Source organism: Eptatretus burgeri, chromosome 4, assembly GCF_056783735.1.
Source record: "Eptatretus burgeri isolate ZD-2024b chromosome 4, Ebu_testis_v1, whole genome shotgun sequence".
Lineage (NCBI taxonomy): Eukaryota > Metazoa > Chordata > Myxini > Myxiniformes > Myxinidae > Eptatretus > Eptatretus burgeri.
The window spans coordinates 31,969,751-31,995,942 of NC_140964.1; the positions used below are offsets into that span (position 1 = coordinate 31,969,751).

Here is a 26,192-nt window from a genome sequence, read left to right on the forward strand (position 1 = left end):
GTGTGTGTATCTGCGACCGCTGTTTCTCGACAACCACTGGTCCGATCTAATTGAAACTTGCCAGGTATATTGCTGGGGACCTGAGGATGTGCCTTTTCAAGGTTTGATATTAATCGGACAAGTGCCTCCCAAGTTATGGCCATTTATTTACCAACCAATGACAAGACACGTTGCTGCGTGGGCGTGGCCGATGGGGTAAGGGAACCTCAGCCGCGTTCCCCATTACGGGTTACAACGTACTGGCTTCCGGATAGTGATGGCTTACTGTATTCTAATAATTTCTCGATTTCTTATGCGCATTTATAGATAAACACAATGCCCCAACTTATGATCGTTTTCATATTAGACGGTGCATACATTTCGGTAACATCAGAGTGAGCTGGTATGCTCCGAACCAGGAAGTAATTTTTTTTCTCTTCTCTTCTCTTTTTGTTTTTCCTTGCGACGACATTGCGAAAAGGCAAAATACGTTGGCGCTAATTAAATAATTGGCCATTAAAACTAAATTGCAAATAATCGTAACTGCGATATGCGAACTTCCGGGCCACGCACGTACGGGCACGCAAGAGTGAAGAAACGGCCTGTGTGGTTGTTTCTGGCACGCGGTTTGAGTATTTATTTTTTAATTTTTTTATTTTTTATGGGCACATACTAGTAATAATAATAATAATTTAAAAATCATTTAGCATCACGTGTTAACCGCTGACAGGATGGCCAAGCCAGACCGAGAGGTATGCACACTCACCTATAAAGCTCTCTAGCTTGGGTTTGAATCCTGACCCTCCCTCCCATCCATCCATCCATCGGGACCATACTGTGCAGAGCGTTGGTGCTGCCCAAGCAGTCTCCTTGGGTATTGAACACATTCCCGGACACAGGATACCAGCAAACTGGCACTCATTTTGCCGACCTCGGAAGGATGACAGGCAGAGTCAACCCCATCTGGTATTAATTCAACTGCTGAGTGGGATTTGAACTCAGGATCTTCAGACCCCAAGCCCACCACCCTAACCATCAAGCCAACACCAGGCATACCCTCCCTCGGATGGACGTTAAACTGTGTGTCCTGTCTATTTTTCACATTAGTTAGCATCTGTCTTGGAATTGACGAAGGAAGATAAAGCGTTGGGGCCGGATAAACATCCGAGAGTATTGAAGAAGATGGCAGAGCAGGTAACCATGTTGACATACCGTATATAACGTTATGCTCATCTACTCTGCCAACATGAGTCTGTCATTGATGTACGATAGGCCAACCTTTGCTCAAACAACATGAGAAGCATTCTTCACAACAGCCATTTCAACTGATCCACCCTGACTTCAACTGCTTGGAATCAATCCAAAGTTTTCCATGCCTTCACATCTTCCACAACAGGTTATAAATATACTTTTTTGTAAACACAAGATTATTCAGCAAATGTAGAATGAAAATGGTTGAAAGTTCCTCTCGCTTCTGGACCATGCTGCAGTTGGCAATTCATACGGGTCCATGTTTCCTTTAAACCTGCATTGTGACATCGTTCCTGGAACAAAGTGTCCAAACAAACATATTGACATCGCCAAGCTTCGGGACAAGCTTTGACCCCCCCAAACTATTTGGCCCCGAGAGCACATAAAGCACAATAACTCATCGGATCGTGAAGGTGGATGTTTTGTTTGGTTTTAACTGTTGCGGAACTTGGCGCCGCCTCGGATGGAATGAGGTGCCCGAGCGGCGCTCCGGTGCGTTCCGGCAGGATGACACCCCACCCCACTGAGACGACCGAAGTGGATGTGTGTAAAAAAGAACCACTCGGATGTGAGAATCCCAAGCCGCTGACGAGGAAGACATGACGTGAAGTTGAACAATGGTGTGTTTTTGCAATCAATGTCATGTGCGTGTGGGTGAGATGGTCATGGCGGCCAGTCTCACGATGAATCCCAAATAACAGTTGGAATCGTTTCAAGGTGTGGAATTTTATTTTTTTCCTGAGTGGAACGCTGAGGGAATGGAAAAAACAGATTGAAGGCAACACTGTTCACAACAAGCAACGAATGAAAGACCGTGTCTTACAGAACAATAAAAGTTAAAGTTTAAATTTGTTCTGAAAACATTATTTATTTTATGTAATTAAAAAACTCATCGCAAGGAAAACTCGATGGTGTTCATGGAATATGTATCCCGCGCTGCCGTGCAGTCGTGAGGAGGACTCGGTGTGAGGTAACTATTCTGGTGGGAAATTTGTAATCGCATCTATCAACACAATTTGTAATCACATCTATTAAATTTCGAATGCTTTTCGACGTACGCTCCAATGTGCGCGACATCATGTTGTAATAATAATAATAATAATAATAATAATAATAATAATCAACAATAGACCTTTTCTATAGGCTTTATTCTCACAAAACTCATACGCATATCTACAACAACAGAAATATACACAGGGTAAGAATAACAAAATACAATAACTAGTATACATAATACTGAAGGCAAATACCACATACACATCACATAATAACAAAGTTAAACTCCATACTCTAATACCAATTACATTCCTCAGAGTACATTATCCCTAATATAGTATAGAACATACCTACATTGTTACAGCATGACTTTCCACCGAGTATGTGGTGTACACGTCAACACCAGTCAATGACCTTCATATCCAGTGCTGCCACATCCACCCAATCACCGTTGCCGCCAATTACAGTATGGCACTTCATTATCACAACATTCACCCCCTTCCGAGATATCTATCTCTTATAAATCCAATTAGTGGGGCAGATAACAGCAATTTTTGAGAGGAATCATGCAAATGATGATACAAGCATCAAATTTGGCACATTTGTTCTCCAGGGGATTCTAATCAAATCTGCCTGATTGGCCATTTGAAAATCCAAATTTTGAAAGAAAAAAAAATTCAAAAAAGTCAAGATCACGAATCAATGTTGGATGCTGACTGAGATTGGTGAATGTTTCAGAAACATCATCATAGACGTTCCAAGTCTGCCGTGCAGTTTTCTTCCCTTTACCGCGGAAGGCAGACACGACGTCACATCCAGTGAACGCATGGAAGTATGGGATCCCTCTAGCTTTCTCAGGCCCTATTGCAGAAACTACCTCATGGACTGAAATCCATCGCGCCTTGGCTCCTTGGCCAAAGGTAATCCACATGTTCTCAAGACCTAGTTCCTGTAAGGATGGCAGTACAGATATTGCTATGACTAGTACATCCGTGTCATTAGCCTTAATGATAATGGACTTGCTACCATCTGTCGTTGCATCCCTGGCGTGTACAAATATTCGAGTGCCAGCTTCTTCATGACAACATGGAGACACAGCATCCAGTGACTTCCTTGTGTTACTAATGGCATCTTCTCCTTTTGTGACAATGACTGTGCTTGTCGTCTGTGCTTCACACATCTTTTCCGCAAGGAAGTGAAACAGCTCAGTCTTGTTGCTGTCATCTCGAAGAAAGCTTCTCCAGTTACTTGGGGTCTTACTGGTTCCTGTCACTCTTCTTCTGATTCCTTGCCCCCTTTTCGACCTTGCCTCGGACTTCAGACTTTACTTCTTGTACACATCAAACACTACGTCCACCCTCTTGTACATGGCACCATAGGATTCCACCTTTGGGATGATGTCTTCTTTAGCATAGTCATCAAATATCTTTGAAGTGCGTGGAGGTAGGGCATTAATAAGTGCTGAGCCATCAATGATGACTGCATCTCCCCTTGGTTCTCTGTCTGGGATGTTCACTTGCGCTTCAAGAATTTCAGCCAGTTGTGACTTCAAAAATTTTTGAAAAAAAATTTTTTTTTTTTTCAAATTTTTCAAAATTTGGATTTTCAAATGGCCAATCGGGCAGATTTGATCAGAAAGCCCTGCAGAACAGAAATGCCAAATTTGATGCTTGTATCATAATTAGCACGATTTTTCTACTATCTACTACACTAAATCTAATAGGAGAACGAATGGTGCGACCGGATCTTCTTGGCACTGGAGGATTATCCCCAGCATCTGATTGCTGTGAAGTTGCAGGAACCATCTCAGGAACGAGATCACCCCCCTGAGCAGGGTACGTTTTGGGGACTACCCTGGGGAATTACATTTTCTTCAGAAGCCTGAGGTAGAATTTGGGGTTCACTCTTGGACAGGGTTCCAATTGGGGCTAAGTGTCTAACGGAGACCGTAGTTTCCCTGCCATCTGGGTAGCGAATATGGGCATAGTGGGGTCCTGCTCGGGGGAGGTCGACTTCCTCCACAAGGGGATCAGTTTTATTCGTGCGTACGTGACGCTTCAGCAGGACTGGCCCAGGATTGCATAGCCAAGTAGGCACCGCGGTGCGTGGAATAAAAATAACAACCGAGGCTCCCGAGGAAGAACGACGAGAATAGTTCAGAAGTCTTTCATGAGGGGTAGCATTGGTTGCTGTCGACAACAGTGAACGAATTGAGTGGAGAGCATCAGGCAGAACAGTCTGCCAGCATTTGATGGGTAGATTACGGGATTTTAGAGCCGTTGTGATTGCCTTCCAAATGGTACCATTGAACCTCTCCACTTGGCCATTACCTTGAGGATTATAGCTTGTAGTTCTGCTACCGGCGATCCCCCGGCTGGCAAGGAAGTCTTGCATTTCCTTGCTCATGAAGGAGGGTCCCCGGTCCGAATGAATGTAAGCCGGCATTCCGAAAATAGCGAACAGCTGACAGAGGCACTTGATAACCGTGGAAGTGGTCATGTCGGCACAAGGAAATACAAAAAGGAAACTGTGAAGATTCGTCCACAATATTCAGAAAATACTGATTCTTATCTGTGCTAGGAAGAGGCCCCTTGAAATCTATATTGAGACGCTCAAATGGCTGAGTAGCTTTTATGAGTCGAGTCTTATCTGGTTGGTGAAACTTGGGCTTGCATTCTGCACACATTCTACAAGATCCAACAACCTGCCGGACATCCTCTACCTACAGAGTATGGCATATTCTTAGATTTCACAAAATGGTATAAGCGGGTAACCCCTGGGTGGCACAAGACTTCGTGGAGGTTAGACAGTGAATGTCGATCGTGGCATGCTATCCCACAATAAGACCTGGAGAATGTATCAGAGGGAATGTTTTCTCGACCAGGACGATACACAATGTCAAAATCATAGCAAGATAATTCCATCCTCCAATGCATGAACTTATCATTCTTTATCTTATTTTTTATGCTGCTTATCAAACATATAACTCAATGAACATTGATCTGTCTTTATAGTAAAATGTCTGCCCATCAAATACTGTCTCCATTGGCGAACTGTTTCAATAATAGCCTGGGCCTCCTTCTCAATAGAAGCATGATGACATTCAGGTCCCTGAAGGGTTTGGGAAAACAAGGCTACCGGACGTCCTGCCTGGGTGAGGACTGCAGCAATTGCTACATCCAAAGCATCGGTCTCAACTTCGAAGGGTATGGATTCATCAATCGCCCTCACCACTGAACCTTCAATGTCTTGCTGAAGTAGATGGAAAGCCACTTCTGCTTCCCTTGTCATGGGAAATGTAGTAGTGGCACACAGTGGGCGGATCTTGCTTGAGTAGTCATATCTCCACTGTGAATAATAGGCGAAGAAGCCAAGGATGCGTCGGAGAGATTTCATGTCCCGCGGTACAGGCAAGTCCTGCAAGGGTCAGAGTCGTTCAGGATCCGGGTGCATTTACCCTCCTTCCACCACATAACCGAGAATACTGAGCCTGTTAGTTGAAAGGATGCACTTGTCTTCATTGTAAGTTATATTCTTTCTCTTAGCAGCCTCAAGAAATTGTGAGATTAGTATCATGCTCTTCCTAAGTCATGCCGCAAATAGTAATGTTGTCTAAGTAAGCATATGTTCCAACCAGTTCTTCTTCTTGGATGAATGCATCCACGATACGTTGGAAGCAAGCCACTCCATTGGTGACGCCAAAGGGAACCCGAGCAAACTGATAAAGGCGTCCACAGGCCTTAAACGTGGTGTACGGCTTCTCTTTATTTCTCATGGGGATTTGATGATACGCACTCCGGAGGTCAATTGTACTAAAAACACGGTATTGAGCAATCTTGTTAACAGTGTCATCGAAACGAGGCAGAGGATACCCATCAAGAAGTGTAAATTTGTTGATAGTTTCTGAATAGTCCACGGCTAAGCATTTCTTGTGAGTTTCGTTCTTAACAACAACAACCTGTGCACACCAAGAGGAGTTACTGGGCTCTATAATACCTTCCTTCAACATCCTCTGAATTTCCTTTTCAATGAATTTACGATCATCGGAAGAGTCCCGGCGTGATCTAGCAGCAACAGGATAACAATCAGCTGTCAAGTTGGCAAACAGTTCTGGAGGGTCAACACACAGTGTACTGAGTCCACAGATAACAAGAGGAGGCAAACTACCTCCATGTCAGTGTAACACTATCATGCAGTCCCTGAAAATCCTGGCCCAAAACGATATCTGAACACAGCTGAGGGAGTATGGACAGACATACATCTTGGTAGCACAGACCGTTTACTTTGATATTGACCCGACAGAACCCTGATGTCTGAGCGGTGAAGGAAGTAGATGCCATGGAAACATTGCCTCGGGTGTGATATACACTTAAGAAATGGCACTTAACGAGGTCGGGATGGATAAAACTTTCTGAACTACCACTATCAATAAGGCCATCCAATTCCACTCCATTGAGCGTGACCCTCACAACCGCCTTTGATAACACCCCTGGGGCAGCGGCAGAAGACACAGCCACGAGCGTTACCTGATCAGAGGAAGTTGTACAAGCACCAGTAGCTACTGATGAAGTACTACGGCACACCTTAGCAAAATGACCCTTTTTCTGGCACTTATGACACACAGCCTCTCGTGCCGGACATTTTACACGTGTACGTTTTAAAAAAAAAAAACACAAAAGAAACATTTAACACCAGTAGCAGCCATTGCAGTTGTGGGTTCCACTTCACCGGTATTCTGATTGGATGAGGCAGCAATGTTGAATGAACAGGAGGGTTGAATAGCACAACAAGATTCTGAATTTCTTTGGGCTGAATCTAGAGATCGAGCCTGATCAAACATGGTAGCTAAATCTAAAGTCTTATTCTCTAATAAACGTTGTCTGAGCAGTGGTGACTGCAGGCCGCTAATAAAGGCATCCCTGATGGATTATTCGCAATGTTGAGTTGCTTTTCCAGCCCTAAAGTTACATTTGTAACTTAACGTTTTCAGTGTCAGTAGGTATTCATCTATGGACTCTCCGACCTGCTGGCGGTGAGTTGCAAGACGATGGCGTGCAAACACTTCATTCGTGGACTTTACATTCTGTGAGTGTAAAGTACGGATAGCCTCATCATAGATGGTACACTCTGATATCGTTTCGTATAGTCTTGGTGAGACAAAATTTGTAAGCAGCCTCAGCTTATCCAGATTATCCTGTGGTAGAGCTCCCAGGAAGTTTCCGAACGTCTTTAACCAGTGTTTCCATTCTTGTGCCGCCGTGGGTGAACTGGGATCCGAATCCAGCCTCTCTGGTCTCAGCAAACGCTCCATTCCAGTGTAGGCCTAGGCGCTCTTCTGGTCCAATCCAACCTCTCTGGTCTCAGCAAGCGCTCCATTCCAGTGTAGGCCTCGGCGCTATTCTGATCCAATCCAACCTCTCTGTTCTCAGCAAACGCTCCATTCCAGTGTAGGCCTAGGCGCTCTTCTGGTCCAATCCAACCTCTCTGTTCTCAGCAAACGCTCCATTCCAGTGTAGGCCTAGGTGCTCTTCTGGTCCAATCCAACCTCTCTGGTCTCAGCCAGCGCTCCATTCCAGTGTAGGCCTCGGCGCTCTTCTGGTCCAATCCAACCTCTCTGGTCTCAGCAAACGCTCCATTCCAGTGTCGGCCTAGGCGCTCTTCTGGTCCAATCCAACCTCTCTGGTCTCAGCAAACGCTCCATTCCAGTGTAGGCCTAGGCGCTCTTCTGGTCCAATCCAACCTCTCTGGTCTCAGCAAGTGCTCCATTCCAGTATAGGCCTCGGCGCTCTTCTGGTCCAATCCAACCTCTCTGGTCTCAGCAAACGCTCCATTCCAGTGTAGGCCTAGGCGCTCTTCTGGTCCAATCCAACCTCTCTGGTCTCAGCAAACGCTCCATTCCAGTGTAGGCCTAGGCGCTCTTCTGGTCCAATCCAACCTCTCTGGTCTCAGCAAACGCTCCATTCCAGTGTAGGCCTAGGCGCTCTTCTGGTCCAATCCAACCTCTCTGGTCTCAGCCAGCGCTCCATTCCAGTGTAGGCCTAGGTGCTCTTCTGGTCCAATCCAACCTCTCTGGTCTCAGCCAGCGCTCCATTCGAGTGTAGGCCTCGGCGCTCTTCTGGTCCAATCCAACCTCTCTGGTCTCAGCAAGTGCTCCATTCCAGTGTAGGCCTCGGCGCTCTTCTGGTCCAATCCAACCTCTCTGGTCTCAGCAAACGCTCCATTCCAGTGTAGGCCTAGGCGCTCTTCTGGTCCAATCCAACCTCTCTGGTCTCAGCAAACGCTCCATTCCAGTGTAGGCCTCGGCGCTCTTCTGGTCCAATCCAACCTCTCTGGTCTCAGCAAACGCTCCATTCCAGTGTAGGCCTAGGCACTCTTCTGGTCCAATCCAACCTCTCTGGTCTCAGCAAGTGCTCCATTCGAGTGTAGGCCGAGGCCCTCTTCTGGTCCAATCCAACCGGATAGGTTTTGTGAGAATAAATTATTATTGTTGTAATAATAATCAACAACAGACCTTTTCTGTCGGCTTTATTCTTGCAAAACTCGTACGCATATCTACAACAGAAATATACCTAGGGTAAGAATAACAAAATACAATAACGAGTATAACATAATACTGAAGGCAAATACCACATACACATCACATAATAACAAAGTTAAACTCCATACTCTAATACCAATTACATTCCTCAGAGTACATTATCCCTAATATAGTATATAACATACCTATGTTGTTACAGCATGACTTTCCACCGAGTACGTGGTATACGCGTCAACACCAGTCAATGACCTTCATATCCAGTGCTGCCACATCCACCCAATCACCGTTACCACTAATTACAGTATGGCACTTAATTATCACAACATTGGTTGCAATATCGCACGGAATATTCATTAGTCATATGGGTCACGTGACTCCCGCGGCCTGGTCCCACAGTTGGTGTAAACTACATCAACGGAGTTTTCGAAGGGATTGTACCTAACCCCCACCACAACGCTCACGTTGTGCGGTCACTCATCGTCAAGGCAACGAACGCTTCCTCGAACCACGTTAGCTCCGCCTCTTCCTGACAACAATTCGGCCAAGTTGCAACCAATCAGCGCCGAGTTCTCCGTTCAGTTTTCAACTAAACACTTCAATGTCAGCAATTTATTATCCTTCAGACACCAATAAAGCATCCTTGGAATTCTCCATCATTTTTTTTCAACATATATATATATATATATATATATATATATATATATATATATATATATATATATATATATATTTATATTTATATTTATATATTTGATTCGAGAGCACGAACAGCTGGGCGGTGTAGCAGCAGAATATACAGCACCGTACCATATGCTGGGAGGTCGGCGGTTTCATGGGTGGTGTAATGGTTCGAGCGTTCGCTCCGAGTCTGGGAGGTCGGCGGCTCGATCCTCGACCGAGTCACACGAAAGACCCCAAAATGGCACGTGTTGCTTCCTTGCTTGACGCTCAGCATCCAAAAGGATAGATCAACGGATTAACAACCATAGTGGGGCAATCCTGCGCAGACTTGATGGCACGATGGCAGCCATCGGATGGCTATCTCCTGCATTGCGGTTCCCTGCAAGGAAACTCTTCAAACACGATATGGTGAGATCCGAGAAAAAAAAAATCATACAATGTTCGTGTTTGCTTTCCAAATCCAAAACTCATGAATGTATATAATTAAATGTTTAAAAATAAAAACTTTTAAATATTAAGATAAAATAAAATAAAATAAATAAATAATTTTTTTTAAATTAAAAAAGCCTGATGTCCCACTCGATTGTTCGACTTATTTAAATACAAACGGAAAATCGAAAAAAAAACGTGTTTTTATCTAATATTACGTTCATCCGAGTGATAATTAAGTAATGATAATTTACGGTAATTAAAAAATAATTTTAAAGCACGTGCTTGCTGACGTAGATATTTTTGGCGGGAATTTAGTAACGCGCGCGCGAGGTAACGGTGCGGGCTCACGTACTTTGTTTCGAGTCGTGATTGGTAACCGCGAAAAGGACCATGCTGGGAAATCAGACCAAGATATCTGGGTTTTTTGAACCATCCACTCGTAAGCGGGTTCTCGGTGCCGCAGAGAATGTCTCGGTGGAACCTGATCCTCAAGTGAGTTGCTCACTTCGTACTTTTTCCTCGCTCTCCGTTCAATTGGAACCACGTCGTACTCTAACCCCGGTCCTCCAGGAAAAGTTTGACGAAGGATACAAAACTTCTTACGAGCACCCCAGGCAATGTCAGCCCAGGAGGGTGTCCATTACCAATCGGCTTGCCGAGCCAGCCGTTCCGTACAAACCGCTTGCTTGAGTGCTTAAAATTAAGCGAGACGCTTGGCAAGCGCTTTACAAGCCGCTTGGCAATGGAATGCACCCCAGGTAAAAATATAATCACGAGACAGAATTAATTAAACTAGTACGGGCCCGTAGGTGCGTAAACGACGACTGGATTGGGGCATTATTTCAATTAGATTGGACCAACGTGTCAAAAATGGACATAACTTGGGAAACACCTGGGAAGCATACTCAGGTCCCCAGCGTCAATTGTGACGTCATATCAAACGAAGAATTGTGACGCCCCCTCTCTCTCGCCCTCCTCGCTCCTCCCCTCCTCTCTCCCCCTCCTCTCTCGCCCCCACTCTCACCCCCTCTCGCCCCCACTCTCACCCCCTCTCTCGCCCCCTCTCCCCCCTCTCTATCCCCCCACTCTCTCCCCCACTCTCTCCCCCTCTCTCCCCCTCTCTCCCCCTCTCTCACCCCTCTCACCCCTCTCTCACCCCGAGTCTCGCCCCTCTCTCTCGCCCCTCTCTCTCGCCCCTCTCTCTCGCCCCTCTCTCTCTCGCCGCTCTCTCGCTCCTCTCTCTCTCGCCCCTCTCTCTCTCGCACCTCTCTCTCTCGCCCCTCTCTCTCTCGCACCTCTCTCTCTCGCCCCTCTCTCTCTCGCACCTCTCTCTCTCGCACCTCTCTCTCTCGCACCTCTCTCTCTCGCCCCTCTCTCTCGCCCTCTCTCTCTCGCCCCTCTCTCTCTCGCCCCTCTCTCTCTCGCCCCTCTCTCTCTCGCCCCTCTCTCTCGCCCCTCTCTCTCGCCCCTCTCACACCCCTCTCCCGCCCCCCTCTCTCGTCCCTCCTCTCTCTCGCTCCTCTCTCTCTCTCCCCTCTCTTGCCCCCCTCTCCCCCTCGTCTCGCCCTTCCTCTCTCCCCCTCCTCTCTCGCCTCCACTCTCATCCTCCCCTCTGCCATTCTCCTCTCTCACAGATAAATGGCCGTAACTTGGGAACCGCTCGTCCGATTAATATCAAACCTCGAAAAGGCACATCCGCGGGTCCCCAGCAATATTCCTGGCAAGTTTCAATCAGATCGGACTGTCAGTCGTGCAAAAAAATAAAAAAATAAACATGAATTGTCACGTCATTCGTGATGTCATAGCACCGTGTCTTGTCATTGGTCGACAGAAAATGGCCGTAGCTTGGGAACTGCTTATCTGATTAATATCAAACCTTGAAACGGCACATCCACGGGTCCCCAGCAATATTCCTGGCAAGTTTCAATCAGATCGGACCGTCAATCATGCAAATAAATAAACATTAATTGTGACGTCATTCATGATGTCATAGCACTGTGTCCTGTCTGGTTGACAGACAATATTTTGGTTGTTATTGGTTGACAGACATTGGTCATTGTATCACATTCTTTTTATTCAATTATTGTGCTATTATTGTGTACTGCCAATTATTGTGCTATTATTATTATTAATATGCTGTTATCATTATTCTGAGGAAAAAATTGGCATGATAAGGTGAGAAGGTGGAACGACATCTTCAGCTGCCATATATACACCTTTTCAACACCGAAAAAGCAGTAAAATGGCCGTAACTTGGGAACCGCTCGTCCGATCGATATCAAACCTCGAAAAGGCACATCCGCGGGTCCCCGGCAATATTCCTGGCAAGTTTCAATGATATCTGACCGGCGGTCGTCGAGAAACGGCGGTCGCAGACAGACAGACAGACAGAGATTGCTGGAATTATAGATAGATATTCCGTATATACATATTACATATGCAAGATAGAATGGAATTGGAATGCTTGATATCTCCTCCCCCCGTCTTCCCACTTTACTTCTATAGTACTCACATTTTGGGCTGAAAAAGCCTGGTGCTGGCTTAACGGTTCAGATGGTTGGCTTAATTTATTTGGGGTTTGGTTTGAGCCCCTGTTGTGTCGTTAAATAACACCAGGTGGGTTGATTCAGCCTATCATCCTGCCAAGGTCGGCAAAATGAGTCCCAGCTTACTGGAAGCAGGGCACTGCATCAGCGGCACAGCCACGCTCCCAGCAATGATTCAACGAGCATCTACACTCTACAGGCTGCATACCAAATAATAAAACATTTTGGGGTCTCTTTTCATACCCCCCCCCCCTCCTACACCCCACTGTCCCCTGCATATATTGGAAGGAAATGCCCAAAACGTATTGATCATGCAGAGCAAGTACTTCCACGCTGCAGGATGTGGCAATAAATCGAAAGGATGTACAACACTCTCATGGAATTATGTGACTACCTGCAACAAGATGTACGTAATAAATGCTAACCGGTTATTATGGAATATTACGCTCCTACAAAATGTAATACCCGTGACCTGTTAGAGTCGGGTAGTGGGATTCTCTCCACACCACTCCCTACCCCAACTCCCATCCTCATTTTCCCACCCCATCCACTGGATTCATGTCCATGTGATTTCACAATGAAACCAACCACAGGTGAGTTCTTCAGTTGACGAGGTCGACAAGATGTCCTGGAACGTTGTGCTGAACACATCTTCGGAAGGAACTCGATAAGCCGGTTGTCTGCGAAATGCATGGATGAAGAAGGTAGAAGTATCGTTTTTCATCCATTATTTCGAGTGGAAACCTATTGTCGTGACTCTTGTAAGATGTTGTTTGGGCATGCTGTTCTGCATTGTTTTGTTGGTGAGTCAATTTTGGTCGAAACTGGAGTCCATCTCCATTTGCTTTTCATTTTTAATCGATGAGTGTAATCTATCGAAAGGCGTTGCCATGTTCTGCTCACCCACGGTTTTGATCCTTGCCTTTTTGTCAGCCCCGTCCGAAGAGGCAACGTACATTGTCAGCTCATAATGGAGAAGGTTCTATGGCTGGGGGTTGGAGCCGAGTATTGAAAGAAGAATTTGTTAAACCGTACTACATTGAGGTTTGTGTTTATTCTTATATTGCTGTGACTTGTTTAAAGAATCAGAAAGCTAACTTTTAAAAACACCCATCTATATTCACACTGTGACCCTATGCAAGCAGGATGTTGCATCCTTCTCCTTCTGGACATAAAGCTAGGCCTTCGCATCATTCCAACAGCACACTTGGAAACTCCAAACCCTCCTCTTTACCCTCCTTCCCATCGCAAGGCTCGAAACAGCTATATCTTTTATTGCTGCCCAATTATATATTTTACGATGTTATATATCCATCAACGATGTGTGTATTTGGACAAAACTGATGGCAACATTCCTGAGACGAGTATTATTGGATTAAGTGTTCTTTTTTGTTGTTCTTTCTCTCTTTTAACTTTTATTTTCCTAAATGTTCATTATACTTTTACTTTCATTCTTCTAGCTGGAGGAGTTTATTGCTGAGGAACGCAGGAAGTTCACTGTCTATCCTCCGATTCAAGACGTCTTTACTTGGTGTCGTCTCTGCGACATGGACAAGGTGTGCGCTGGGGCTTCACGTCCGTATAACAGGAGCAGTGTGATGTGCTGTCAACATGCCTGGGGTGTGGCATTATCTCGGAGGTCCAATTGACTATCTCAAAGAAAGGCGCACCATGGTCATGCTGCTCCCAAATGTTCCATTTACTGCGAAACCAATTGTAAGAACAGCCGGTTGGATAATCTCTTGGATTCATCATTCTTATTTATCCTGCACGATGGTCAACCTTGTACCATGGACGTGCACAGAGTAAAGGGCAGTGCCAATCCAGTTACAAAAGTATAAACTACTTAATGTTTTTTGGAATACATTGTCAAGGCTTGAGGAAGAGCTAAAACGCAGAACTGATCAGGATGCAACATAACAAAAGGAACAGCAGAAGGAGGAGGGGGAAATGCCAACAGTGGGGTGGAGAGAGAAAATAGACGCATAGGGACAAACAAGGTAACAAGCGAGTAACGATGAGGGGTAGGGGAGAACACAAGAGGTGGACAAGAGGACAAGCAACATTTTGGGAGGGGTTGGGTGGTATAACGGTGGAGAAAAGATCATGCTTTTGGATGGGGGATAATTTGAGATGCTGCCCCTGGTTGCTCGAAGCTCGGATAAACGTTATGATGTGGATAAATTACTTAACCGGTGGAAAAAATTTCTCCACTGGATAATTTCCGTTGCTCAAAGCCTGGATAACTTTATCTGCTGGCTAAAGTAGTGATTTTTCTGGATAATTTTATCCGAGTCTCCTCTGGCCCGGATAACGCCTTACCTGTGGTTACTAAGGCATACATAGGTTTGTCAAATTCAAAAGGTGTGAAAGGAGTGGTTGTGATCACCTATCATACCTTTCTCTTCTCATCATTCGTTACAATAGAGGAAAATTTACTCCTGAAGACCTTTATATACTCTTGTGTTGCTTGACACAGCATATCTGGTCAGTTGGCATGAAGTTTTCCTTCCTCTTTCTAGTTTGACTGTCTTCTTCCACCATGATTGTTTTGCCAGCAGACAGTACAATGCATTGTGCGATACCATGTACCTTTCAAAAGTTTGTCCACACCTTACCCAGCCCTTATCCGGCAGATACCCATCCTACCCTTATTCATCCTTTGAACAACCGTAGTTTATCCGTCGGTTAGTTAACCATCGGATAATATTTTTGCCACAGGATAGCTCTTATCCAGTGGTTAAATTATCCGGATTTTGAGCAATTGGGGTCTGGTGAACAACCGTCTTGAAGACCTGGAAGGAAGACGATACACATACTACAATCCAGAAAATAACCCTGCAGAGGACTGATGGTTATTTTCTCAACAAGTGGGGTGAAAATTATGGGGGAGGGGCCATGCCCACCCACCCACCCACCCCTACCTGAAGTGATACAATCATGGGGAGCACGACTTAACGGCATGGTCCTTTTCCTTCATGAAGAGTTCGGTCTGCATCTGGTCGTCGGTTTCCGAGATGATTATAAAAAATAGTTACCTGAATTTGACGCGAAACTCTCCTTTTCAACTTCTGATAGGGGGCAGATCCGGATTAGGAGCACAACCTCATGAGACCTCACTGTTCTTATGTAGCATACCAAATTTGGTCCATATCGGTCATGTAGTGTGTGAGGAAAATATATATTGGTGTGTATTTGCGGGATTATGGGAGGCAGGCCGTGGCCCCATTTCCAGGGAAGATACGGTCATGGGGAGCACAACTTAAGGTTAGGGCAGGGTCACGATGCCGCATGGCCAGTTTGGTCTGGATCCGGTTGTTTGTTTCTAAGAAGATTTTGGAATGAAATACGAATATTTGGGCAAAAACCCCCTTTAGCCCCTTTTGAATGGGCCGAACGGATGGGGAGCACAACCCCATGAGACCTCACTGTCCCGATGTATTGCACCAAATTTGGTCCATATCGCTCAGGTAGTTGTGGAGAAGAAGATGAAAATAAACCGTATCCAGATGAAATTATCTCTTATTTGTTTTCCCACAACACTTTTCCTCACATCCCTTATTTGTCCAAGTCTGCCTGTATTTTGTCTCTCATCCCTGCTGTTGGTGTTTCCCCTCTCTTTCTGCTTTTCCTTTTGTTGTGTGATGTTTTGTCCATTCCACGCTGTGTGTGTGTGTGTGTGTGTGTGTGTGTGTGTGTGTGTGTGTGTGTGTGTGTGTGTGTGTGTGTGTGTGTGTGTGTGTGTGTGTGTGCGTGCGTGCGTGCGTGCGTGTGTGTGTGTGTGTGTGTGTGTGTGTGTGTGTGTGTGTGTGTGTGTGTGTGTGTGTGTGTGTGTGTGTGTGTGTGTATATTACTACAAGTGCAATTGTTTTTGCAAGATTTCGGTTCTTGTGAGAGTGAGGTTACAGGTGGTAACTATAACGGTACTCTGGAGCGCATACCTCCACCAGTCTGAACAGTTTATGTTCTGTATCCCACTGATCTTGGTAGCAGTGGTGATGCACCCTTGTTCATAGCCAGTTGAAAGCATGAAATCGTGCCACCACAATAAGTGTAAGTTTTGAAAAGAAAAGATCACACTGATAGGCCAGATCTGCATCCAGACATTCACCAAAATCTCATCGGCTTTCTCTTATCACCTCCCCAACTCATCCACCAACTATTGTTATAAGCCGTCCACAACTTTTCCAGATATTGTACTATACAGTATTGTTTTTGGCCACATCTCTCAATGGTGAAGAATCACTTTAAACATTCTCATATTTGGATCTGGATCTTCATCAAAATCTATTCCATTTATCATGGTCAGACACCAAACCTGTCCACAAAGTTTCGTCTGAATCCATCCACAACTCTTTGAGATATCCTGCTCACAGACAGGGGTGAAAACATATCCTCCGTCCACGTTCGGTGGTGTAGGTATAAAGGGGACGTTGGAACTGCAGTTTGGCATTGGGGCTGCAGTTGGACAAAGCAAGCAATGGATTGAATATTGTTGTAGATTTCCCACCCGTCGGTGTGCGAATGACCGCGTCTAACCAATAGCGGCCGCTTCGCCCACTGAACGGACAATCCAGTCACGGCTTTCCGGATCAACGCCGGAAACCAGCCACGGGTGTGTTTTTAACCACACCACAACCTTGTCCGCATTCGACCCACGCTACAGGGTCCGATCGCCAAATCTTCGATTTACCTAATTATTCGCGCGGGTAGGTTACCGAGAGATTGTACCTCAACGGGACCGCTTGGAAACGAGCGGCTTAAGCAGCTCGCTTCCTTTTGGGATAACCGAGCGGGGTATTATAGCGCAGTCCCGTTGGACCCGATCACTTTACCGGCTATTTAGAAACCAACTATATTCCGAGTGCAAGATGGCAGCTCAATTAAGGGAAGAGGACGCAACGAACAGGTTTACATTCACACAAGGACATTTATTATAATAAAGCACGAATGCAATTAAACAAGGCAAAACACGTATGCAATTATACAAGCAACAAAAGCACGACAAAAGAACTACGACCGTCTATACGAAATGCGATGCAAACATTTGCGGCACACAAAGCACTTAACAATTTCCTACTTATTAGACGGGCCCACGGACACACACACACACACACACCCAAGAAATGGTGGCAGAGGCCTTTAATAACGAGCTCCAGCTCGGAGGACAGGTGAGCTGAAACCCAGAACGTATCTCGAACCTCTCCACCTCTTGTGGTCTTCAAGTTGTTCAGACCCGGGCTCCAGCGAGAGCGAGCTGGATCCAATCGCCATGAGCTGCGATCCTTCCCGTCGATGCGTCGCTTCCCCGAGGAACCACCTCCAAGAAGAGGTCGATGAGTCGCACCAAGCTGGGAACCAAAATGGAGAACAAAGAGCTCCACGAACCAAGAAGATGAAGAAGCCACCATTCGCAGCTCGAGCCGAGCAACTGGCTCAACTTCCTTCCAAAACAAAGCAGCTTGAAGCAAAAAGCTCTCCCGAGCCAAGTAGTCCGTGAGCTGGACCCCCAAATTTCAGAGATCGATATCAAACGAGGGGCAAAGCGGCATGTCATTTTTTTGGTAGGTCATAATGTTTAGTTTTGGAAATCTTTTGCTGGCCCTTCATGCAGGTTCGTTTTTAAGCGATATCCGCTTGGGGGCACTAGTAGGGTGTAAAAATAACAATTCCTTTTTTCGCGGTATTTTACGTCTATTCACATCCTGCATCTTATCCAATGCTCGACTGAGGTGATTTCCTATTATGAAGTCGATAAATCCTGAAATTTAGAGTGGAAATTAACTGCAAATGAATTGAATTTCAAACGTTTAGATGCGATTTTTTTTTCTCTTATTTCACTGCACGCAGCTAATATCTGTTTTGTCAAGTTTGTTTTACACCAAAATATATATACATCTTTCTAATATTCTTGCTAGTTTGTAAGAAGAAATATTGTCGGAAATTGGAATCTGGCGAGAGTGAGTTGATATTGATATATATAAAAGGATATCTCTCCTGCAAATGACGTTGCGGTACCAAGTGCTTCTATCATTGACGGCATGGCCCTGGTCCATAAGATGAGTGGTGACAACCGAACATTTGCAGAAGTTTCCGAGGAGCTGTTCCAAACTGTCTTGCAGCCCTACCCAGGCAGCAAACGCATAGACGTAGTCTTCGATGTCTATCGGGATTTCTCCATCAAGAATGCAGAACGAGTAAAGCGTGGTTCATCTCAAGGAGTCTTGTTTTCAGTTATCATCCCAACACATAGAATAAAGAACTGGAGGCATTTGTTGGCATGTTCTGCTAGCAAGGAAAACCTTACCCACTTCTTCGCTCAGGACTGGCAGAATAAACAGAACAAACTTGGTGGGAAGGAGCTGTTTGTGACATATGGTAGCAAGTGCTTCAGGATTACAGAGGATGGAGTCACATTGGATGTTCAGCAACTTGCTTCAAACCAGGAAGAAGCTTATACGCGGCTATTGTTGCATGCAGCTCATGCCGGGAAATCCCAATGCAAGTCAGTCGTCATAGTGTCAGAAGACACTGATGTCTTGATCTTGTGTCTGGCATTCTGCAGGAGGATACCATGCAGGCTATAAATGCGCGTCGCTGCAAAGGGCAGGAACAGGATACTAAGCATTGACAAGATGGAAGAAATGATGGGGGATGAAGTTTGTCTGGCCTTGCCTGGTCTACATGCATATACTGGATGCGATATGGTCAGTGCCTTTTCTGGTGTAGGCAAAATCAAAGGCTTCAAGCTGATGTGCAAGGAAAAGGTGTTCCGCGATACTTTCGCAGCTCTCGGCGAAACCTGGTCCCTCACAATTGACATGTTGTCGGCACTGGAGTCATTCACCTGTCGCCTATATGCAGCCAGGACTCCTGAGACAGGCGTGAATGCCCTGAGGTTCAGCATGTGGCGAGCGAAGAAGGGGGGAGTCGAGTCTGGACAACTACCTCCATGCAAGGACTGCCTGGAACAACATGCACATCGAGCAAACTATCAGTGTGCAGTCTGGCGACGGAGCTTGGAGGCCAATCCTGATGTGCCAGCTCCTGAGCCTGGGTATGGCTGGGTCGTTGTAGACGACTGCAATCTGGATGTTCTGTGGATGAGTGGTCCACCTGCACCACAAGTAGTACTAGAGTTCATGTCATGCAAATGCCGCCGTGTTTGTGAACTCCCAACCTGCGAATGTATGGTCAATGGCTTGAAGTGCACAGACGAGTGTAGGCTGAAAGACTGTACCAATATGACAGACGACATAGAGGACAACCTTCCCGATGGCTATACTTCAGAGGAAGAATCTGACAGTGGGGAAGAATAAGTGCAAAGTTCAGAATCAGACAGCTGTTATCATTGCCTCCCACTATGTTGTATGTAATTACCAATGAAACGTAGTAGTGAACATTGTATTTTCGGGGTACTTGTGGCTAATCACTTATGGCCACAAGTCTACAGTGTCAACAAAGAGAAAGATCAAGTCTGGTTTAGTCTGTCGTGCGTTCCGAATCATATATTTGAGGCCTGTTACATCCCCCCGTCGGATTCCCCATACTTTCAACTCAATGTTTTTGCTACCATACATGAAAAATGCATTAACGAAGAAAAGGTATTTATTATGGGCGACCTTAATGCACGAATACCAAACCTCGAACGTTTTAACTCGCAAAACGGTTATTACACAAGAAACCCAGACACTAGATCAAACCAACACGGTCAAATTATTTTCGATTCGTGCAAAGAGCTGAACGTTCAGCCAATTAACCACTTTAATGATAACAATCTTCACTGTGACGGCGGGATGACATTTCGACAACGTAAGATATGGATCTCGCAATTCGACTGGACCTTGTGCTCTACAGAAAGCATCTCGTTAATAAAATCATTTGAAGTTATTCGAGACGAAAATCTCCCGACTAATCATGCAGTCCATGATAGCTCTTCCGTTACAACTATAATGAACAGCGATCCGTCTTCCGTTACAAAATTTTGCCACAAAGTTCTTAAACAGATTTACGACTATTGATTCTTAACAAAAGTAAAATTTTCCATCTTGACTTGTAGCATACCGCTCCATGAACACTACTAAATTCAGTTTATATTAATGGACTACCACTATATATCTAAGATGTGTATACTTTCATGCTTTACCCTCTGTATGTGATGGTGACCAATAAAGAATAATATTGGACAGCGGCAGTATGCTTTCACATATTGTGATGTAGGCGTGACATTTTCTATGCTGACTGCAATCAACGGCACTTTTATTTGGCACAGACTTGCCTCTTCCCATTTCAGTTTGCAAATCGAGAAAATGCCGACTCGTATGGGCTCCAGTCGAACTTCTGCTAAGTCGGTCTCGTTGATTTTTAAAGATATTGGAGAAAAACGCATTTGAAGATTGAAAAAGTAGTTCATTATCATTAAATAAATTACATATATAACGTAATTACACCGTATTATTGTCATCAAAACACAAATTGATCTTGACAGTTCAATAATGTATACATTTTACTTCGCAAACCTGCAAAGAAAAAAAAATCGGTTAGTTTGACCCTCAAAGAGCGCCCCTTAGCGGATAACGCCTAAAAACGAACATGGATGATGGGCCAGCAAAAATTTTCGTGAAATATAGGTTATTTCTCACCAAAAAAGTAAGGTCTCCCTTTGCCCCAAATTTGATACTGAATTTTTGTCGAGCTCACGGACGAAAGCAGAAGCCGAAGCTCACGGAACCACCAAAGCAAAAAGCCTCCTCCCGAGCCAGGCCTCAGCCGAAGCTCACTAAGCCAGCTGAAGCAAAAAGCTTCCGAAGGCCTCAACCCTAACGCAAGCCAAGCAGGACCCGACAGTCTGCTGAACGACTACTCTCAACTCCCTTCTCCAACTCTGCCTCCGAACAAAAGAAAAGATCTCCTCTTATCCTTCTCCCTCCCTTCCCCCGCTCCCGGTGTGACTCATGACTCATGCCCTCGTGCTCCATCCCCCGCTCAGCCACGGGTGGGAGGGAGTTGTTGACATCATGAGTCACGGGACGGCAGGGTGGTTCTTCCTCTTCGCAGAAGAGGGGGGAGGGATGTCTCCATTGTTCGTTCCCTAACTATTTAATCGATCCGCAGCGCATCTAATCGATCTCTGAACATTTAAACCATGAAAGGTGAGCTATCTCGGGAACAAGCACTTATCGACATAGCTGACTAAAGGAACCTGTATGTTGTGTGCAATCAAATTCCCAAATTCGAAACAATATATTGTAAAAATGAGGTAAGGAGGGACAGAAACACACTAACTTGTACGTAAGAGGATTTGGTTCAGTTGGTTTATTGGGGTTACAAAATATCACAGATAGGGTGGGGCATGACCTGAGATGATGGTGCAGGACTTACTTAAAATCCTGGAGAGAAGAGTGCGATTGAACTGTTTTTAGTAGGCATTTCCATAAACTGGAGAAATGAAGAGGTGTGCAGTGAGGCTGGAAATTGGGAGTTTAACCAGGAGTGGGTTACGGGAAGGACGCATGCATCCGGGAGTAGTTGGTGAGTGTCAGAAGGCTGAGAGTGGAGGGAGTTAGACCGGAGTAGAGGTGGTTAATAAAACTGGCCACTGACAGTGACTTATCTGCCTTGTGGGAACAGGACTTGTGCTTTGGCCTCATCATGAGAGTTGCCAATAATGGTCAAAGCTTTACTCAATATCCAATCATCCACCATTACCGACTCTTACAATACTTGCATTTCTATCACCTTAAGTAACACAGGTTGTTCATGATATAAATAATTTGCATGTATTGTGATTTTTTTTTCCAATGTATATAATCGTGAATCTAAGAAATAACTCTGCACATACGTTTTGTTAAACAGAGAACACAAAATGAATGTTATCTCGTTCCGTCAAGTTATGTCGGACTTCTCGTGACATTCTTGATCAGATTTCTCCAAATATCCCGATCCTGCACTGCTTCCTGAAGCTCTGGCAGAGACAGCTTGGTTGCAGCCTTTACTCCATCCATCCAGTACATACAAGATCTGCCTCTTTCTCTTCTTCCCTTAACCATACCCAACATGGTTGATTTTCTAATGTACATGGTGGTCTAATTTCTTCCAGCACTGATTACTTGGTGAAAAAAAAAATTTCCACCGAGTATGTTGGTCTGTCTGTCTGTCTGTCTGTCTGTCTGTCTCTGTCACATGATTTTTGGTCACAGGTTTCAAGCAATCATTCTGAATTTTTTGTGTGTGTATGTAGGTGACCGTATCACCTGGTGTTGGCTTACTGGTTAGGGTGGCTGGCTTGGGATCCTAGGGTCCAGAGTTCGAGACCCGTTTTCCACTGAATTAACACCAGGGGGTTGACACAGCCTGTCATCCTTCCCGGTGCGGTATGCGTTCCACCAAGTGCCATTCCATTTCGCCATGCGTCACTCTCTGAGTGATTTTCATTTGCTTGTTCTTGCAGTCATTGGAATTCCTCTCCAACACAACATTTCAAAACTGTCACTCTTCTTCCTTTCTTTCTTCTTTACTGTCCACGACTCACATCCATACATTGCAACTTGGAAATACTAGAGCATTCACCAGCCACCTCGTGGTTTGTATTGTCACATCTTTTTGAATCCTGACATTGCTGTTCTCCCCAATGCTAACTGTCGATTCATTTCTCCTCCACATTCTCCATTCACTTCAATCTTCAAAACCAGGAAGATGACATTTTCCACCATTTTCACATGATTGTCTCCCAATCTGAACACGTCAATCTTTTCAGTTGACAAGATTTTAGTCTTTTTATAGGTTTAAATAAATGCCAACTTTTTCACTTTCCTTCTTCACTGTCTTCAGAAGTTTCATCAAGTCCTCTTTACTTTCTACCAACAGAGTGGTATCATCAGCATACCTTCGATTGTTGATGCATCTTCCTCCAATCCTGACTCCAGCCTCTGTCAACAAAGTTTGATTTGCGCTCTACCGAGTGCCGTTCTAGTTCCTTCACCTGTGTTTCTTCTGGCAGATATTTTCCTGTTCTCCTCTGAAGGACCCCAATCCTAGACCGAAACTTTCTGGTGATCTCTGTGATATTTTAAAAGAGATCTCTTGTCATTGTCTATCTCTATGCATGCCTCTGAAATATTTCTCTTAGTCAGTCCTAACTTGTTGTTGGAAGTCAGCATTTAGCCGCTTAATGTCCTCTCTTTATGCGCTTTAGGTTTTCATCTCTCTTCTTCTGTGTATGATATGTTGCCTCTTCTGAAAGCCATTTGGCCTTCTTCTCTCTTCTTGCTTTTGGGATGTTGTTTTTGGCCTCTTTTTTTTTTTTTTTACAATATTCTTCGATGTCTTGCCACAATTTGTCTGGCATTCTGTCAACCAAGTCCAGTTCTGCATAACGATTAAAAACAATTTTTTTTTTTAACCTTTATTGCAAACTAGCAAAAGTACCTGTCAGTTTGCTGATGGATTTGATCAGAAGACATGTTGTACTTCACAAACATTCTGCTCTATTCACTCCAATTCACCTGAGGTCATCTTCCATCTGCTTGGAAGTCAGCTGACATCACCTTCATCAACCATCCTTGCTATTTATCTCTGGCCGAGCAAAAATCGCTTCCACTTCACTGTGAAGCTCGGTGGTGGATGTTTTGGTTTGAACCTCCGCTTAAAATGAGTAAATTTATAAAACGTTTTGAAAATTTCGAATTATTCTCACTCAGACTTCAACATCACCAGAATGCATATTATCAAGTTGTTTGAGCTTTATTTATATAAGAAGGTGATTTGTCATACCGTATACCACTGGTGGTGCTAAACAATGCATGCCATTTACATAGAGAGAATTGGCTTCTTTTCCCCAGACCTGAAACCCCTCCTCCAGAAACCATACTTTGGATACCCCTAGGCAACATGCAAAATTTGGTTCATTATATTTTATATATATATATACACACACTGAAGAGTTCATCGATCATATTTCCCCGCGCTGTCTTGAGAAACAAGGACATGGGCAGGATCTACGAGTAGCAAATTTGATTGGTTGTGATGACGTATAATGCCGTAATATTTTGTCCAAGTACTGCGAAACAGAATGGTTTTGAAAGTGCTAAAAAGGCGATTTTTGTTCTACAGTGTTTACAGTATATAATTAAATTGAGATTTTAAGGGGTGTAGAAAAGAAAAAAAAATCTTTTTCAGAAGTTTACTTAGTTTTTCAGAAGTTTTTCACTGTTGATTCAGCATCTGATACACCACCTTATTTGAACACATTACATTAGTTATTCATGCCTGTTCTTTGTATCCTTTATGACGTCCTTAAAAACAGGAAGTTTCCTGTTTGGAATGATTTTCAATTTTGTTTGACTGCCAGCTAGGCAGACAGAGTAAAAAATATTATCTCACTCACCTGTGCACATGTACGATCGGAACAAATTCGGAACAAACAAACAGATCGGAACAAAGTTTTCCGATTCGTGTTCAAAATACAACATTCACTTTGAATCAAGTTGTTCCTCGATCATATACTAATGTTTTGCAGACATACAGAAGTGAACCAATTGCTTAACCCCACTTTTCGCTTCATGTGCACAGGGTAACAAACAACAAACTTGAATTGAGCTTTATACATTAGATTGTTTAGATACGTTTTCAAGATCTTAGCTGGTTGAGTTTTTAATTTTTATTATTTCATATATCTTTTTTTCATCCTCCTCAATTTGACTCGTAGTTTTACCACAAGGAGTTCATGATGTATCCCACAGTCTGTGCCTGGCAGAGTATTGATGGATTGCACAGAACTCTCCATCTTCTGTTGATTAGAAAGAATGCACTCAATCTGATTTCTATGTTGCCTATCAGGTGAAGTCCATGTGACAGTCGACGCGTGGGATGTTTGAACCATGTGCTTGCAATTACGAGCTCATTCTCCACACACAGCTCCAGCATATTCGCTCCCCTGGCTCATTTTGGATACCAAGTCCATGCTTTCCTGCAATCCCTGGTGCTCCTGCTTCTTCAACTTTTGCATTCCAATCTCCCATAATAATTAAAACATCTACTTTAAGCACCTGTTCTACCAGTTTTTGCAACTTTCCATCAAACTCCTCCACATTTACTTAATCTGCTGCAGAAGTTTGGAGCATATGGCTGAATGATCGTGTTCACTGGATGTCCTTTCAACATCACTGCTATTAACCTATCATTGACTGGGTTGTATCTCAGTACTGACCCTGCCATCTTCTCATTGCACTCACGACCACTCCATTTATTCTGCAGGTTTCATGACCAGAAAAGAAAACCTTTTAATCGTCAAAAGATGTGTGGGCACACAAAATGGAGGTGTGCTTTCGTAGCTCCATTTCTCTTCTTTTGTTTTCTCGCTCTTGGTCACAATATCTGCAGATATGGATAATGCTGGTCAGGTGGAGACCTCAAGGGAGAGAGGTCGAGTGATGTTTAGCTCATGCGTATCAAAATGCTAGATGCCAGGCAATGATAATCACAAAAATAAAATGGTTGATTTATCTGAAAAAGATGTAAAGGTGCTGATGGTTTGGGCCTAAGCCTCCCTCAAAGCAAAAGAGAGTATTTTGCTTCGACAATTAAGGGAAAGGCCAGAAATGTCAGCACCTTTTAATCTTTCATGGCAGACAATCGACCATTTTCTTCTTGTTTTTACTCTCTTGTGCCACCCACACAGAGCACGAGTTGTGTGCTCAAATTAGCAACTGCACAATGGCAATCACAGGCATGTGAGAACATAGGTCTGTCATCCATCCACCCATTGGGAC

General features: G+C 44.4%; 2 protein-coding genes across 4 annotated transcripts in view; one reads left to right on the top strand and one right to left on the bottom strand.

Annotated features, from left to right (window-relative positions):
* The window catches only part of LOC147027746 (uncharacterized), a 29,188-nt gene extending 19,833 nt beyond the window's left edge, over positions 1–9,355 (bottom strand). The window contains exon 1 of the mRNA XM_085877310.1: positions 8,950–9,355. The gene's annotated coding sequence lies outside the window, so the exon portion shown is untranslated. The remainder of the gene's footprint in view (positions 1–8,949) is intronic.
* A 212-nt stretch (positions 9,356–9,567) lies between these two features.
* The window catches only part of UNG (uracil DNA glycosylase), a 23,079-nt gene continuing 6,454 nt past the window's right edge, over positions 9,568–26,192 (top strand). The window contains exons 1-3 of one of the 3 annotated variants that reach the window (XM_085877312.1): positions 9,568–9,853; positions 13,357–13,467; positions 13,884–13,979. In XM_085877312.1, the coding sequence (XP_085733438.1) occupies positions 9,785–9,853; positions 13,357–13,467; positions 13,884–13,979 (276 nt within the window). In that variant the 5' untranslated portion in view covers positions 9,568–9,784. Of the gene's footprint in view, positions 9,854–10,142; positions 10,370–11,450; positions 13,128–13,356; positions 13,468–13,883; positions 13,980–26,192 lie in introns of those variants that run through there. The other 2 variants (XM_085877311.1, XM_085877313.1) reach the window with 2 other exon arrangements.